The 18,495-nt window shown below is 39.0% G+C and overlaps 2 protein-coding genes across 5 annotated transcripts; one reads left to right on the top strand and one right to left on the bottom strand.

The window, feature by feature from the left end:
* Positions 1 to 3,987: 3,987 nt before the first annotated feature.
* Positions 3,988 to 6,118, top strand: LOC116220699. Of its 3 annotated transcripts, none has more exons than XM_031568666.1 (6): positions 3,988 to 4,229; positions 4,391 to 4,744; positions 4,839 to 4,943; positions 5,095 to 5,211; positions 5,421 to 5,479; positions 5,627 to 6,118. In XM_031568666.1, the coding sequence occupies exons 1-6, from the start codon at positions 4,193 to 4,195 to the stop codon at positions 5,741 to 5,743; spliced, it is 789 nt and encodes a 262-aa protein (XP_031424526.1). In that variant the 5' UTR covers positions 3,988 to 4,192; the 3' UTR covers positions 5,744 to 6,118. The 3 variants fall into 3 exon arrangements, with proteins under 3 accessions (XP_031424526.1, XP_031424527.1, XP_031424525.1); XM_031568667.1 differs by having other exon boundaries at positions 3,988 to 4,099; XM_031568665.2 differs by lacking the exon at positions 3,988 to 4,229 and having other exon boundaries at positions 4,266 to 4,744.
* Positions 6,119 to 15,536: 9,418 nt separating this feature from the next.
* On the bottom strand, positions 15,537 to 17,236 carry LOC116220700. Of its 2 annotated transcripts, XM_031568670.2 has the most exons (6): positions 17,123 to 17,236; positions 16,624 to 16,977; positions 16,426 to 16,530; positions 16,158 to 16,274; positions 15,886 to 15,944; positions 15,537 to 15,737 (listed from the first exon to the last, which is right to left on the bottom strand). In XM_031568670.2, exons 1-6 carry the CDS (start codon positions 17,157 to 17,159, stop codon positions 15,621 to 15,623), a joined length of 789 nt encoding a protein of 262 aa, XP_031424530.1. In that variant the 5' UTR covers positions 17,160 to 17,236; the 3' UTR covers positions 15,537 to 15,620. The 2 variants fall into 2 exon arrangements, with proteins under 2 accessions (XP_031424530.1, XP_031424529.1); XM_031568669.1 differs by lacking the exon at positions 17,123 to 17,236 and having other exon boundaries at positions 16,624 to 17,019.
* Positions 17,237 to 18,495: the final 1,259 nt, after the last annotated feature.

Below are 18,495 nucleotides of genomic sequence, written 5' to 3' on the forward strand. Positions count from 1 at the left end.
TTGGGTATATCATAGTATTCGGGGTTCTTGAAAATTACGCTTTGTTGCGGCATCTTTGAATGCCTGTGGAAAGCTCAATGTTAAAGCTGGAGACTTGATATTATACACAGACCTTCCTATGTATGCTTCGTATGTTGTATTAAAAAACTGTCCTTACGTGATGAATGGGCTGGAAGATATTAAAGCTTGGAAATGGATGAAAACCCATTTTGTGCCATTTTTGGCATGCTATAGCAAAAAAATGACAGCATTTACCAACATGAAACAATTTTTTTTGGAAAGATTAGATATTTGTTCTTAACATATCAAAAATGTGTGATGGTGTTCTGCCTCGTTTTCTCAAAATATTTTTTTGAAAATATGGGATTTTTGTACACGCCCAGCATTCAATGGCCTATGGAAGCACATTCAAATGGTAATTTTTGATATGTTAAGAACAAATATCTAATCTTTCCAAAAAAAATTGTTTCATGTTGGTAAATGCTGTCATTTTTTTGCTATAGCATGCCAAAAATGGCACAAAATGGGTTTTCATCCATTTTCAAGCTTTAATATCTTCCAGGCCATTCATCACATAAGGTAAGTTTTTTAATACAACATACGAAGCATACATAGGAAGGTCTGTGTATAATATCAAGTCTCTAGCTTTAACATTAAGCTTTCCACAGTCCTTCAAAGATGCTACGACAGAGCATAGTGTAAAATTTCCGCGCAAATTCAAGCACCCCGAATACTATGATATACCCAAGCCACACCCTTGGAAGTCGATATTTCTCAAGTAATGGTATCATATTTTAAGCCTAGAAAGTTTGAAGGAGCTAGCTTAAATACTTTTCTAGTAATAGCAATTTGAAAATGGCTCTTCACAAAACGCTGCTCAAAAAGCGTCTTAAGTATTGGCACCCCCTCCCCCCTAAAACATCCTATTGTGACCAAACTATTGGGAGTAGACAGCTAATATTTGGGACTATTCATATTAAGAAGTGTATGAACAACCTTGAATTGTTTCAGCCAAATCTGAGATGGTCGAGTGGGGAATTTTCCTTTAATTGTCCCGTTTGGCGTGGAATGACCCTATGGTTAAAGTTAGGAAACATTACATACATGGCCACAAGCCATTAAAAGTATAACTGAGAAACTGTCACAGAAAGAGACGGTTGTATCTTTAAATAGGCCTGTCTTGTCTTAAGCATGATCTCTCTGTTCTCTGTTCTGTTTGTGTTGGCCTCTCACTGCAGGAGTTCAGCAGCAGGATGTGGTGAGGGTCATTACGGCTGTAAACTCGCCTATGGTGACTTTGCTGTAGTTTTCTGTTTCTCTCCCTTTCAGGTATGTGACCACCGCTACCAGAGATGGGAGTCAGAGGAGTCTCTGCTGATGCCCAGCCACTGCACTGCAAGATGGACGAGTCCTCCTGGTACTGGAAGTTCTATGCTGAAGAAGGCCGCCTGGTTCTGTGTGTGTGTGTGTGTTTGTGTGCGTGAGCAATGAATGCTCTCCCGACTTTTAAATATCTATGTAAGTAGACATTCTATCAAAATTGTTAATAGGAAAGGAAAGCAACCAAAAGCTTGTGCCTGTCGACATCAGCATTTATTTAGGTACACCTGACTTCCACTCACTTATCAAGCTGAATGCTTCACTGAGATTACATCTCCTATCCAATGAAGAGGCAGGGTGAAGCTAATTTCTTTACAGAGTTCTTTAAGTACAGAAAGGCCTTTAACGAAATGCAGCTCATTTAAAACACGAGGCATGAAAGACTCCTGTCAAGCCAAGGGAAGTTCTAACAAGACTGTTCAACATCACACTGTCTCTGTTATCAATGCACTATTTTGTCTTGCTCTATTATTATTGCTGTACTGGTTGATTGACTGATTGATTGACTGATTGATTGATGTTCATTATTTCAGCCCCCTCATCATACACACCCCCAACTCCCTCCCTTTCCACATCACTGTTTGACTTTTCCATTTAAGACTCAATGCTGCCCCCTGTGCCTTTGACTGCTGTCTCAGAACATTTTGTCATTGCCAGAAGAGGGCAGCATGACCCTGTATTTAAGCACATGGCCTTTCACAGTGGCAAGCTGCAAATCACAAGTCCCTGCTATAAAGACTATGCATAGGGCCAACAGTATATCATAGCACATTTGACACTATGGACTGAAGAGGATATGTCTGATGAACATTGTATTTGTCACATTGTAATGAAATTGACTCACATGATAGAACCAGCATCCTATTTGTGTGCACTGTAGCTGACCAGCCAAACAGGTTCAGTCAATGAAGTCAAATACAACAAATGGGACTCAATGGATTAATTGTCATTGATGGTTTTTAATGAATCTTTATTGTCTTTGAATTGCATTCTGTGGGTATGATTACCCAGAGAACAAACTGACAGTGTATAAAGAGACAATGAAGATAGTATCAGGAACCATTTCTGTTGGCTAAATAAATCCTCTGTCCATGGTGCTGAAAACCCTTCAGGTTTTCTCCTGGGAAGCACCTACACACTATGACCTGCTCAACCTCTACTTGATCTATATATCAAACATTTACACAGTGTTGGAAGAAAGCATAGTAACATTTACTATTTACTAGTGCTGTCAAACGATTAAAATATTTAATCGCAATTAATCGCATTTATGTCATAGTTAACTCAAAATGAATCGTGATTAATCGCAAATTTTATCTATTCTAAATGTCCCTTCGTTTATTTATTATTTCCATCATTTTATTTCTATTTCAATGCCCTTATCAACATGGAAAAGTGGATTGGCTTGCTTTATGCAAATGTTTCATTTTATTGAAAACCAACATTGCCAAACAGGGCGGTACAAAATAAAATTATAAAGTGCACATTTCAGGTAAACAAGGACAGCCAGTTAAACCATGGCTTAATATTTTCTTTTTTTCAAGTTTGCTGGGAACACAGCAGTCAGGCCTCTTATTTCAGAAACAATGAACCCTAACAGTTAGGTTACCAATAAAAGGTAAGCCTACTACTTCTTTGCTTTCAGCATTCAGAAGCTTTTTATCATCCATTTCGCCAGGTTTCTCACCATTCACTCAAACCGTAACGTTAGACTACTACACAGTTTGCTAGGCCAAAAAGAACGTTAATCAAAGAAGAAGAAAAAAAAAGAATCTTGCTTTAATCTCGCGATAAGTGAAATGACGGCGTTAAAATGGGTTTGCGTTAACGCCGTTAATAACGCGTTTAACTGACAGCACTACTATTTACTACTGCTATCTAGATAACCTAACACACAGTTACAACATAAAACAGATTAAAACTATGCATGTTAGAATACAAATCTTTACTAATCAATATATTTATACATTCAGATACAAATAAAAGGTTATAACACTTACTCCACACACAGGCACGCACACACACACACACACACACACACACACACAGACACACACACACACACACACACACACACGCACACACACACCCACACTGTCCTTCCTCATGGGCAGCCAGGAGCAGTGGACAGCCTTTATGGCGCCCGGGGACCAAGACAGTCTTGGACAGGAGAGCGATCTGTTCTTCTGTTTGCATGTTTTTAGGTTGGGGTTCTTTGTGGAGGAAACCCTTGTGAACACAGGGAGAACATGCAAACTCCACACAGAAAGGCCTGGGAGATAGCCCACCTGAGCACCCTGGGGAGTATGGTTTTCTAAAACATTGAAGGTAATATGAGACGGTAACCATTCTAAAGACATTTGTCAGTTTATTATGTTCACAAACCATTGCAGCAGGATTGCTCATCTGTTTGACTTGCAGATTTCACCAGAAGCTAAGTTCATGCTAATATGCGTATGACTGGGAGGCTGGACCTAGTCCCCAATGACATCACAAGTTTGTTCCTCGAGTCATTGGATGGAAAATTCAACAGGAAGTGATATTTTTTTTGACGCACAACTATTTAAGTCTTTCACTCTGCATTGAATGTACTTGAAACAAAGCCATTCATCTGTGTGTGTTGTCTTTATTGGGATATTAGTGCACAGAGTAATCTTTCAGGAAACTCAGACTGTTTCAATAATGCTTTGGATACTTTTAATCCTTCTTATAAATATGTGTAAGTTCATTTAAAATATTATTATTTGAAGATTTATTAAGTTATGACTTAGTGCACAGACAAATCTTGCAAGAAACTCATACTGTTTGGATAATGCTTTGGATACTTATAATCCCTTTCATGCACATGTGTAAGTTCATTTAAATTATTATTATTTTCATTTCTTTTATTATTTAAGATTTTTTACTGATTGGTAAAGTAATTGGTGTTACTGTGTACAATGTCTGATGCAATGCTTTGACTACTACATCATGAAATTGACCCATATGCTTTACCCTCATACTTTTCTAGACAAAGCACATGATGTTATTCAATTAAATCGAGTAACAGAAGCTGCACCTGGAGATACAGTGACTTTAGATTGCTTTTTCCCTGAGGCTTTCAAAACCGATCCACTGTCCTGGTACAAACAAACACTGGGACAAAAGCCTTTTTTAGTGGCTAGGTCTTCTAGAGCCACTATATCTTGGAGTCCTTTGTTTTCTGAAGACTTTCAAAATGGACGGATGAACATACAGCGGTCTGATGGAGTATTTTATTTGACCATCACAAACGTCACATCATCTGATGAAGCAACATATTACTGTACATTGACAATGCAGTTAGACCATACATTTGGAAATGGAACGTTTTTGGCTCTCAAAGGTAATGTATGTGTGTTTCAACAGAACACCCCAACAATTCAGGAGTCATGAGACATTTCACCCACTTTATATTTACTATTTTCTTTGAAATATAGGACACAGACAGTTTAACCTCAGCTTTAAAGACGATAGAGCATTCATCTGCGCAGTGGCCAACTGTGGAAAAATGAACACTGAAAAGAAAACAGTTTTGAACACAGGTATTTGTTTTCATCAAATATGATTATTGCAGATGAGGAACATTGTTGCAGCATGAAGCATCATTAACAGATGACTTAATGCATGTTATTTTATGATGTGCCACAGAGAAGTGTCTTAACGTACAGCTTGTTATTTTCTGCTGTTTTTCAGAAAAAGCTGTGGTTCCTGTTGTTTATGGGTTGGCTGCTGTGTTGGGACTGTGTTTTGTGCTCATATGTTACCTGGTCAGTGTAATTTACCATTACAGGAAACACAAACATGACAAAGGTATATCATCCGTGAGATCAAAAATATCTTATTTGTATATCCTTTGTGCTTGCTCCAGGGCTGCCCAGGCTCTGGGCTCTGTAAAGCACCTTAAGACAATTTTGGCGCTATGTAAATAAAATTGAATTGAATATCAAATAATCATGTAATTTTTAGAGAATCCAGCCACCCTTTTAGATTTATTTCTTTATGTATTTAATGTTTTTAAGAAGTGAAGTCTCAGCAAGTTCACACAGACAGGTCCTCCAGAGATCCATCAAGTGGGCAGGTACAAAACATAATAAATCCTTATGATATTCATATACATTACAGAGTGTGTTAAATGTGTCCATTTTTGTGTAAGTCAAAATTGAAACCTTGTACTCAGATATGTTCAGAAAGAACTAACATGTAGGTCTAACTGTTGTTTGCCCAGGATGCTGAAGAACTGGTCAACTATGCTGCCTTGCACTTCTCTGATAAGAAACTGAAAAGAGGAAAGAAGAAAAGAGACCTGCCACAAGAGAGCATATACTCCGATGTCAGAGGTTAAGGAATGTGTCAGGGCGCTTTCAGATGACAAGTGGACCATCCTCTTTGTCCCGCATCCTTCCGCCCTGTCTCTGAAAGACAACAAGCTGTCCAAAGTCATTTAAGCAAGATTTCACCACGGTGAGGTAACCATAGGAACATCTCAGTAATCAAACGACTTTTGGATAACCAACATGCTTTTATCCTCTAATGAATTAGAATAAATGACAAAGAAAATCTCATCATTTCTGCATTTTTTTTACCCTACATTGCTTTTGAACGAAGTTGGTTCTCAGAGGCTACGTAGCCTTATATCAAACCATGCACATTTATCATTACGTTTAATAAACACATACAAAAATGCTAAGAAATGTGTTAGGGCGCTTTCAGTTGAAAAGCCTTTAAGATATCACCACGGTGAGGTAACCATAGGAACAGCTCAGTAATCAAACCGCCTTTGGATAACCAACATGCCAGTCATTTAATCCTCTTATAAATTGTAGTTGTAGTTCATAATTAATACATTTGAATATATGGCATAATTTCTTTATTTTCTTACCCACATTTCTTTTGAAAGAAGTTGGTTCAGAGGCTATGTAGCCTAATATTAAATCATGCATGCATATCACTAGTTCAATAACATAAAAATGCTACTGTAAAAATTAAAGTTTACTAAATAAAGTTTATGTTCCTTGAACTAGACCGTGATCTCATTGAAACATTTAATATATTCCTGCACCGCCACAAAAAAAGTTGAATGTTTTTTTTTGTATCTTGGAGGTGGGCAGACGTGTTCCAGATTTGTGCACACATGGCAAGTGGAATCGGGACTGAAAGTAGAGATAACTTTGGAGTTTAGTTTCTGTCAAGGTGCATTCACAATCTGTTGCTGTAGTTTCCTAATTCAGCCAACTAGCAATAATGGAGTAAAATTCATTATTCTGTTATAAACAAACACAAAAGAACAGCAGTGACAGCAAGTGCCAGCAGGTTCAACACTACTAGCTCAACACTACTAGCACAAAGGGAAACCAACCCAGGGTCACTGTAACACACAAATGCCAGACTGATGAAGAACCACAGCCTTACTGAACTCTTGTAATGTGTGTTGATATTGACTTCAAATAAGCATCTGTAGTTAATTCTGTAGCAACTAGCTGTTCATTATTACAGGTTTTAAATTAATTTGTTGTGTTTAATATTACATATTTCATATTATTCAGTTGGATTTGTATTTTTAATGTAACTGTTGATCCTTTGAAGTGTTTGGCAGCATAGTTCTTTCGGGCAAAATGACGCCTTCAGTATAGTGGCAGTTTGACCACTTCCTTCCTGTCTTTTTGTGACCTCTGAAAGGCGACTATGTTCACTTGGCTTTGTATGTTGTTGCCTACTGTCATGTGGGGGACCAAGTGTCACAGACCTTTTTTTGAAGACAGAATGCACTTGGGTTTGTATCTTGTCACCTACCTTCAAAGGGTCATGTACTGTATCACATCATTTTTTTTTACCTTGCTGTCGTTTCAGTTGAGACATATGTCAATACACATGTAGTATGTTTTGTCAAGATATGAACCTAAATTGTTAAAGATAGATATCATCAAACCAATAGTTAAAGACACACACTTTAGCTTAGCTGTAGATAACTATACTCAATCTTTTTTTTTTTAAGTACGATAAACAAGGTAGTTCACAAAGCAGGTCTATCTTTCAGATGTCAGATTTCATTACAGTAATGATTTTGTCCTGGTTAATCAGTTCAGCAAGGATCACTACTTAACTACAGTTTTACTCAGACATTATCTATGTCATGGGGCTTCATTTCAGTGATAAAATATACGAAGTGAACTTTGCTTCAAATTAAAATTCGTATCCTTCTGTCTTATTTGCAAAAATGTATGATGAATTGTTATTAGTAAGTTATTACCGGTATTATTATTCCTTAATAACCGAGGGAGGAAGACGATAGAGTAACATGCTTAGATGATTAAGGTCATTGGTTTGATTCAGAGGGAGAACACATACAGTAAACAAATGGATACAGCGCCTGTACTAATATAACATTATTTTCTCTGTGCTCATATGTCTAAAATGGTGGATGAGGTTGACTATATGAATTGTATTATAATATATTCATATTTAAAAGTAATAATGATAATAATAATAGATTAATTTAAAATTGTATTTCACTTGACTTGACTTGACTTCACCAAATGTCAATTCTGTAACTTCCTTTTACATTCCCCTAATGACTAAGTATTTACCTGGTAAATATATGATGAATTATAGTATATTATTGGGTAATTACCACAGGTAATAGGTCGATGAGTACAGAGAAACTACAGTGGATTATTCATTCTGTAAGTTTGTCTTAATGTGTGACTAGAAGGCCTTAAACTATACTTAGATTACAGGTCTGTGACTTCCTTTGTACAGCATGTACAACACCTCGTGGCAGTTGAGGTTTTGTTTGTGTGTGTGTGTGTGTGTGTGTGTGTGTGTGTGTGTGTGTGTGTGTGTGTGTGTGCGTGCGTGCATGCGTGCTCTCAGTTTTAGCCCTCTCTTATCATTTATCATAGTCATTTCAGCTTGCTTGTCATTGTAAGTCATAAACTTACCTTTTGCTACCATTTGAATGTGCTTCCATAGGCCATTGAATGCTGGGCGTGTACAAAAATCCCATATTTAAAAAAAAATATTTTGAGAAAACGAGGCAGAACACCATCACAAATTTTTGATATGTTAAGAACAAATATCTAATCTTTCCCCCAAAAATTGTTTCATGTTGGTAAATGCTGTAATTTTTTTGCTTTAGCGTGCCAAAAATGGCACAAAATGGGTTTTCATCCATTTTCAAGCTTTAATATCTTCCAGCCCATTTATCACATAAGGACAGTTTTTTAATACAACATACGAAGCATACAAAGGAAGGTCTGTGTATAATATCAAGTCTCCAGCTTTAACATTGCGCTTTCCACAGGTATTCAAAGATGCTGCAACAAAGCGTCAAGTAAAATTTCCGCGCAAATTCAAGCACCCCGAATACTATGATATACCCAAGCCACACCCTTAGAAGTCCATAATATTCAAGTAATGGTATCATATTTTAAGCCTAGAAAGTTTGAAGGAGCTAGCTTAAATTCTTTTCTAGTAATAGCAATTTGAAAATGGCTCTTCAGAAAACGCTGCTCAAAAAGCGTCTCAAGTACAGGCACCCCCTCCCCCCTAAAACATCTTTTTGTGACAGAACTATTGGGAGTAGAGAGCTAATATTTTGGACTATACCTATTAAGAAGTGTATGAACAACCTTGATTTTTTTCAGCCAAATCTGAGACGGTCGAGTGGGAGCCATTGTCCCGTTTGGCGTGGAATGACCCAGGGGCGTTATTTTCCCAGCATCAGCCTCACCTCACTACCCCCGCCCCCCCCCCCCCAACACTACTGTTTGTGCTTTCAATGTGATACATCAGCCCACTGACCTCAGACCTGCATGCACAGCAATAGACTAAAAGAGCACGGCTGAGGACACCAGGGCAAATACAACTGTGACAAACAACAAAAGAAAAGACTACAGAAAGAAAGGCCTCTTAAGTGCACACCTATAAACCACACAGGGTCTAGAAGTTTCCAGCCACCAACTTTCTCAGTATCAACAATGTTATTTATATCATGGTGTCACAGCAGACTGTTTTTAAACACCAGTGGAAACTTCACACATCTCTGATCACACCAGGCCTCCAGCCTCACCAAGCAGTTCCTCTGTTATACGTTTAATGGCCTATGACCATGTATGTAACACAAAGGTCTGATGCTATGTGTGATGCTCCCTAACTTTAACCACAGCCTCAAACCTACACTGACACTGTCCACAACCTTAAATGATCTTTCACAAGATGGCGCTGGTAATCAAGAGCTCAGCTGCTAGAATCATTCCTTTCCCAATCATTCCCTCCTCCTCTCTCCTTTTCTTAGAGACAATCACACACACACACACACACACACACACACACACACACACACACACACACACACACACACACACACACACACACACCCAAACATGAACGCACACAGAGACATACAGGTGGTCTCTTCACTTCCTCCATTCCATTCTCTCTCTCTCTCTCTTTCTTTCTCTCTCCTCCCCCCCCCCCCCTCTCTCTCTCTCTTCCCTTCTCTCTCTCTCGCTGTGTGATGACAAGCATACCCAATCATGGCTGTTTGCTTGTAGACTTGCTACACCATATAACAGCACTGTTTAAATGTTTAGATTTTACTTCTCAGGAATAAAGTAAGGAAAAAAGACACAGAGGTGAAGGTGATGCAGATGATAATTATTAAAATAAATACATTTATAATTTTTATATTTATTATAAACTTATCACAAAAACACACACACACACGCACACGCACACGCACACGCACGCGCACACGCACGCGCACGCGCACGCGCACGCACACGCACACGCACACGCACACGCACACGCACACACACACACACGTGTCTGTGTGTTTATATTTGTTATAAACTTCACACACACACACACACACACACACACACACACACACACACACACACACACACACACACACACGTGTCTGTGTGTTTATATTTATTATAAACGTATCACACACACATGCAAGTCTGCAAATGAAGTTTCCACTGGTGTTTGCAACCAGTCTGCGGTGACACGATGATATAAATAACATGGATGATGGCAAGACAATTGGTGTATGGAAACTTCTAGACCCTGTGTGGTTTTTAGGTGTGATGGTAAGAGGCCTAAGGCCTAAAGTCATCATAGCACATCACACACACATCAATGACACATAAAGAATTAGATATAGAGTGTAAGTGCATGAGACTAAATGTATGATATAATATTTTGTGTAAATCCATTTACAAATTGTATCTAGGTGGCGCATAAAAGTATTAGTAATTTGCTGTATATTAAATATGTGTGCTACTACATTCAGTGGTCTCTGAATTACTGTCTCATAGTTTCTGAGAAAATGGACATGAACTGCAGTTATATACGATATGCAACCATGAGGAAACTGTGAATATTTAAACAAAACTCTGCTGCTCCTTACCTTGCTGTGAAGAAACAAAGTAAATGTATAATAACAAAATACTACAAATCAAATCAGATTTTTTATTTTTCTCTGTCTTTGTTGTTTGTCACAGTTGTATTATCCTGGTCTCCTCAGCCGTGCTCTTTTAGTCTATTGCTGTGCATGCAGGGATGAGGACAGTGGGCTGCTGCAACATGTTGAAAGCACAAACAGCAGTGTTGGGGGGGATAGTGAGGCGAGGCTGATTCTGGGAAATAACGGCCTCAAAGAGAGATAGAAAGAGAGAGAGAGAGAGAGAGAGAGAGAGAGACAGAGACAGAGAGACAGAGAGACACAGAGAGAGAGAACGTGACCAACAAACAGCCACAGGGCTCTGAGCTAGTGGGCCACATGTAACTGGTAGGCATGCAACACACAGTGATGTGCAAACATATATTTATACCACACACACACACACACACACACACACACACAAACTCACACACACACATAACCAAGCCACAAATGTTTTCTGAAAAGCCTCAAATCTTTTGAGGTGACTGGGGTGGAGCTCCCCCTCAACCCCGCCACCCCGTCACCAAGTCAGGAAAAAATAAGGAAGGGAATAGAAAAAAGATATAGAGGTGAAGGTGATGGACCAATGATCATTATTCAAATAAAGACAGACATGCAGACAGCATAAATGTATGTGTGTGTGTGTGTGTGTGTGTGTGTGTGTGTGTGTGTGTGTGTGTGTGTGTGTGTGTGTGTGTGTATATATACGTATATTATTCATTTTAATATATGTCTGCAGTAGCAATGTACATATATTTACTCTAGTCTAAGGTCACTTACATTTTTAAAAGCACAATGTTGCTGATTCATACAACGTGCACTGTAGAGTGTATATTATGTATTATAAATCCATTTAGACTCAAGTATCAAAGCTTGTTGTATAGAATTCCTAATAACAATATTACTCATAAGCATACTTTAGTACACAATCTCTATTGCCTCCTGACCCACAAAGGTGCTTACATTCATTTCTACAAGGTCACACATGCAAGTGAAGTTTCCACTGGTGTTTGAAACTAGTCTGCGGTGACACCATGATATAAATAACATAGATGATGGCAAGACAATTGGTGGCTGGAAACTTCTAGACCCTGTGTGGTTTTTAGGTGTGAAGGTAAGAGGCCTAAGACGTAAAGTCTTCACAACACACACCCACACACACACACACACACACACACACTCACACACACACACACACACACACACACACACACACACACACAAATGCACGCACACAAGCACGCACGCACGCGCACACACACACACACACACACACACACACACACACCCCACATTTGCCTTCATCAATGGCACATAAAGAATAGTATATATAATATAGAATGTATGAGTGTAAGTGCATGAGACTAAATGTATGATATATTATTTTATATTATTCCATTTGGAAAATGATAACTAGGTGTAAGTAACTGCCACAAAGTATACAGTATGTATAAAAACCAAATCCTACAAACACTTTTTATTTCTCTCTGTCTTTGTAGTTTGTCACAGTAGTATTGCCCTGGTCTCCTCAGCCGTGCTCTTTAAGTCTGTTGCTGTGCATTCAGGTCTGAGGACTGTGGGCTGATGCATCATGTTGAAAGCACAAACAGCAGTGTTAGGGAGGGGAGTGAGGTGAGGCTGATTCTGGGAAATAACGGCCCTGTAAACCGCTGGGGCTGAGAATCCTCTGTGGTCAAGCCGTAGCACTGAAGGCATGTGAGTGATGCACAGCAACCAGCGCTCTGAGAAACAAACATGAGAGCAGGATGCAGGGCAGGGGGAGAGGGGCTGGCTTCAAAGAGAGAGAGAGAGAGAGAGAGAGAGAGAGAGAGAGAAAGAGAGAGAGAGAGAGAGAGAGGGAGAGAACATGATCAACAAACAGCCACAGGGCTCTGAGCTAGTAACTGGTATGCAACACACACACAGTGGTGTGCAATCATATACGATAAGGATATGTGAAACTCTGACTTTAATCAAGTATGTACTGTATGTGTGTTAATCATATGCCTGAAACATAGCATTGCTGTCTCTGTTCTTAAATGCTGACGTTTCTAACTGTGTGTATGTGCTTAAAAGTGTACCTTCTATGTGTGCATAAGCTAGGGCTGATAAGAAGAACTAGTAGTCCTTCTTTGCTGCCTTGCTGATGCATTACGTTGCAAAAAGAATAATAAGATGACCTCGGACGCCAGAGACCCACCACGTGGTTATCCCTGCTGACAAAATGGTTTGGTGTCAGAGAACGCTAACCTTTTTCTATATAAACCTCACTGAGAGTGGGGCCGTGCCTCTCTCTGGCCTGCCAGGATGTGGGTGAGCACACACACACACACGCACACGCACACGCACACGCACACGCACACGCACACGCACACGCACACGCACACGCACACGCACACAACCAACACAAAACCTCACTGCCACAAGGTGTTGTACATGCTGCACAAAGGAAGTCACAGACCTGTAATCTAAATATAGTTTTAGGCCTTCAAAAATCACACATTAAGACAAAGTTAAGAATTAATAATCCACTGTAGTTTCTCTGTACTCACTAACCTATTCCCTGTGGTAATTACCCAATAATATGCTATAATTTATCATATATTTACCAGGTAAATACTTAGTCATTAGGGGAATGTAAAAGGAAGTTACTGAATTGACATTCGGTCAAGTCAAGTCAAGTCAAGTGAAATACAATTTTAAATTAATCTATTATTATTTTTATGATTATTACTTTTGAATATGAATATATTATAATACAATTCATATAGTTAACCTCATCCACCATTTTAGACATATGAGCACAGAGAAAAAAAATATTATATTAGTTCAGGCGCTAGTACATGCGTATCTATGGTTTAACACATAAACACACACACACACACAAGCACACACACAAAGCATGAACGCACACAGAGACATATAGGCTGTCTCTTCACTTTCTCGGTCCTAAAAATGTAATCTCTCTGTCTCTCTCTCTCTCTCTCTCTCTCTCTCTCTCTCTTTCATTCTCTCTCTGTCACACACACATACAAACAAATCCTTAACTGCCACAAGGTGTGGTACATTGTGTACAAATGAATTCACAGACCTGTAATCTAAGTTTAGTTTAAGTCCCTCAAAAGTCACACATTAAAACAAACTTACAGAATTAAAAATCCACTGTAGTTTATCTGTCCTCACCTACCTATTACCTGTTAGGTGAACATTTACACTCAAGTTTACCTCAGACTCCAGAGTTGTGTATAAGTATATTTTTATTCAATATGCATATCGGGCTCACTCCCAGACTGCAGCAGAGAGAGAGAAGCATGGGCTCACTCTCATCTTGGAGGAAGAGAGAGAGAAGCATGGGCCCACTCCCAGACTGCAGCAGATGAGCGAGAAGCAAAGTTAAACACATCACACAAGGTTTATGTAGGTTGAAGTTAGTGTTTAGCTAACCACATAGTGGTGTCTGAAGTCATCTCGCTATGCTTTTTGCAACGTTCAGAGTTCGAGGGATCTGGAGCTTGTGACGTCAAGGGGAATAACCTGTGAATGATGCGAGACCAGACTCCCAGTGAAGGGAGTGAGGAGTTTCAGTAGGTGAGTACCAGGTGTGTGTGATCAGCAATCAGGGGATTGGGAAGGTGACTGAGGATGTAGCAGAGGTGCGTTAGTTGAAGTCGAAAAGGGGTCGTGGCTGAAGCTGGGTTCAGCGCAGATGTGACAGTGAGTCACCTTTCCCACTGGCTCATCTTACCCCACTGTGCTACGAAATTTGTGTTGGGCGTGTCATCAATCCAATCAGCAGCACCACCAAGAGTTTGAGCTGAACTTATGAATTTGGTTAAATGTAGTGAATGAATGAATGAATGAATGTAAAGATGTATGTGTCAATCTTACAGATCATTTATTTAGTGATTTGGGTATTTTATGAAAAAAAAGGTTGAGTATAGTTATCTACAGCTAAGCTAAAGTGTTTGGTAGATTATTTCTTTGTTGTAACAATGCTTCTTGGCAATACATCTTATACCATTGGAAAGCCTGTTTATTTCCATTTTAAATGGTGCCACATTTGTAAGGAACATGCATTTGGGGGATGAGCAGCAGAGCTGAGTATGTGGGTTGCGCCCATGAAATGTCCTTACTTTTTGTGCTATGTTTATACCTTCGAGGGTTTAGGTTCATATATTGACGATACATGCTACATATGTATTGACATACTGTATGTCTCAACTTAAACTTATGTGCATGTCGGGTGGTGAAGAAATTGTATGAAATGTTTATTCAATGAGATCACGGTTTAATTCACGGAACAGCATGGAGGAAACTTTTAGGGTAGCAGACCTGGAGCTGCTCAGTGTAGCCTAGGTTACCAGGACAAAACATGCTCTCACTTTTAAAGAATCGCTCGGACCAATCACTTTCCCCGAACAGAAAGAAGCATTTTTGTATGTGTTTATTGAACGTAATGATAAATGTGCATGGTTTGATATAAGGCTACGTAGCCTCTGAACCAACTTCGTTCAAAAGCAATGCAGGGTTAAAAAAATGCAGTAATGACGAGCTTTTCTTTGTCATTTTTTCTAATTAATTAGAGGATAAAAGCATGTTGGTTATCCAAAAGTCGTTTGATTACTGAGCTGTTCCAATGGTTACCTCACCGTGGTGAAATCTTGCTTAAATGATTCTGGACAGCTTGTTGTCTTTCAGAGACAGGGCGGAAGGATGCGGGACAAAGAGGATGGTCCACTTGTCATCTGAAAGCGCCCTGACACATTCCTTAACCTCTGACATCGGAGTAGATGCTCTCTTGTGGCAGGTCTCTCTTCTTCTTTCCTCTTTTCAGTTTCTTATCAGAGAAGTGCAAGGCAGCATAGTTGACCAGTTCTTCAGAATCCTGGGCAAAAAACAGTTAGGCCTACATGTTAGCTCTTTCTGAACATATCTGAGTACAAGGTTTTAGTTTTGACTTACGTTAAATCAGACAAATTTAACGTACTCTAAAATATATATCAACATTATAAGGATGCCATTATGTTTTGTACCTGCCCACTTGATGGATCTCTGAAGGACCTGTCTTTGTGAACTTGCTGAGACTTCACTTCTTAAAAACATGAAATACATGAAGAAACAGATTGATAAGGGTGGCTGGATTCTCTCAACATTACAAGATTATTTGATATTCAATTCAATTCAATTCAATTTTATTTACATAGGCCAAAACAATGAAATTGTCTTAAGGCGCTTTACAGCGCCCGGAGCCTACAAGCACGAAGGATATAAAAATAAGATCATTTTGATCTCACAGATGATATACCTTTGTCATGTTTGTGTTTCCTGTCTTGGTAAATTAAACTGATCAAGTAACATATGAGCACAAAACACAGTCCCAACACAGCAACCAACCCATAAACAACAGGATCCACAGCATTTTCTGAAAAACAGCAGCAAACAACACGCTGTATGTAAAGACACTTCTCTGTGGCACATCATAAAATAACATGCGTCAAGTCATCTGTTAATGCTGCTACATGCTGCATCAATGTTCCTCATCTGCAATAATCATATTTGGTAAAAACAAATACCTGTGTTCAACACCGTCTTCTTTTCAGTGTTCATTTGTCCACAGTTAGCCACTGCGCAGACAAATGCTCTATCCTCATTAAAGCTGTGGTTAAACTGACTGTGTCCTATATTTCAGAGACAATAGTAAATATAAAAGTGGGTGAAATGTCTCAAAACTCCTGAATTGTTGGGGTGTTCTGTTGAATGACGTGTATTACCTTTGAGAGCCAAAAACGTTCCATTTCCAAATGTAAGGTCTTTATCCATTGTCAATGTGCAGTAATATGTTGCTTCATCAGATGATGTGACGTTTGTGATGGTCAGATTAAATACTCTATCAGACTGCTTTATGTTAATCCGTCCATTTTGAACGTCTTCAGAAAACAAAGGATTCCACGATAGAGTGTCTCTAGATGACCTAGCCACTAAAAAAGGCTTTCTTCCCAGTGTTTGTTTGTACCAGCACAGTGGTTCGGTTTTGAAAGCCACAGGGAAAAAGCAATCTAAAGTCACTGAATCTCCAGGTGCAGCTTCTGTTACTCGATTTAATTGAATAACATCATGTGCTTTGTCTAGAAAAGTATGAGGGTAAAGCATATGAGTCAATTTCATGATGTAGTAGTTAAAACATTGCACCAGACATTACACCTAGTAACATGAATTACGTTACCAGAAAAAATCTTTAAAATAAAATAATCATATTTTAAATGAACTTACACATGTGGATAAGAAGGATTATAAGTATCCAGGGCATTATTCAAACAGTATGAGTTTCTTGCTAATTTAGTCCGTGCACTAATATCCAACTTCAGACAACACACACAGATGAATGTCTTTGTTTCAAGTACATTCAAAGCGGAGTGAACAACTTAAATAGTTGTGCGTCAAAAAAATATCACTTCCTGTTGAATTTTCCATCCAATGACTCAAGGAAAAAACATGTGATGTCATTGTGGACTAGGTTCAGCCTCCAAATCATACGCATTTTAGCATGAACTTAGCTTCTGGTGAAATTTGCAAGTCAATCAGATGAGCAATCAAAACATATTCTGATCTGATGATAGATTCACAGAACACAGCATTGCAGCACCTGAGCTGTCTACTTTAATTCTATGTACTACTCCAGTAGCAGCCCATAGGTTGAGTATGAAGTATGAGCGGCATGACTTCTCTCAACGGTTTCTGGCTAATTTGACCATGAGGAACAAAACTAGGGTGCTGCCATTTACTTTAACCCGAGCGAACATCGAGATTTTGCCACGCCCTTTTAGGGCGCGTCCAGCGCATCTGTAGCTCAGCTTCTGAAGGTCATAGGCACTTGAATTTGGTCTCAAAATGACCGGAATATGCATGTTTATATATGCCCTATGAAGGTTTCTAAAACCGGTACTTTTCGAGATTTTCAAGAAAAAATAAATATGTAATTCGCACAGGGCGCAAAAAGTACTCCACTAGCAGGCTCAAGTTGAGTATGCATCATGAGCGGCACAACTTTTCTCAATGGTTTCTGGCTAATTTGACCCGGAGGAACAAAACTAGGGTGGGGGGTATATTCGCGTGGGGCGCAAAAAGCTTCAAATCTTGAATGTCTTGAATATCTCGAAAAGTTAAGGTTTTAAAGCTTAGAAACATTCATAGTGCATATATAAACATGCCTATTCCGGTCATTTTGAGACCAAATTCAAAGGTCTACGGCCTTCAGAAGCAGAGATACAGATGGACACACACACACACCTTCACACACACAATGATAATATGCCCTTAAATATGTCTTCATTCTGGTGTAGTTTAATTTACATTATTTACACTATTGGTAAAAATCACTGAAGTATGAGAAATGCATTTACCTTTTACTATTAATATGTTTATATCCAAAATGTACATCACACCTTTTTATGATGGCACAGAAGTCGGAGCCTTCATCAGATGACAGAATGTTTACTGTTGATAGATGAAATGATCCTAAACTGTTGCCTAAGTTGAAACGGGTATTATTGAAGGTATTACAGAGTATGGGAGGATCAGAAGATCATCTTCTGAGACAAAGCAGTTGAAAGTGACATTAGCACCAGGATTGGCCACTAGAACAG

Source organism: Clupea harengus, chromosome 6 (genome assembly GCF_900700415.2).
Source record: "Clupea harengus chromosome 6, Ch_v2.0.2, whole genome shotgun sequence".
NCBI classification, from domain to species: Eukaryota; Metazoa; Chordata; class Actinopteri; order Clupeiformes; family Clupeidae; genus Clupea; species Clupea harengus.

Coding starts and splice junctions, on each gene's coding strand:
- LOC116220699 (XM_031568665.2), top strand. CDS start 4,327: ATGCAATGCTTTGACTACTACATCATGAAATTGACCCATATGCTTTAC. Junction 4,745..4,838: donor AACGTTTTTGGCTCTCAAAG/GTAATGTATGTG, acceptor TTTGAAATATAG/GACACAGACAGTTTAACCTC. Junction 5,480..5,626: donor GAGATCCATCAAGTGGGCAG/GTACAAAACATA, acceptor TTGTTTGCCCAG/GATGCTGAAGAACTGGTCAA.
- LOC116220700 (XM_031568669.1), bottom strand. CDS start 17,017: ATGAAATTGACTCATATGCTTTACCCTCATACTTTTCTAGACAAAGCA. Junction 15,945..16,157: donor GAAACACAAACATGACAAAG/GTATATCATCTG, acceptor CATGTTTTTAAG/AAGTGAAGTCTCAGCAAGTT. Junction 15,738..15,885: donor GAGATCCATCAAGTGGGCAG/GTACAAAACATA, acceptor TTTTTTGCCCAG/GATTCTGAAGAACTGGTCAA.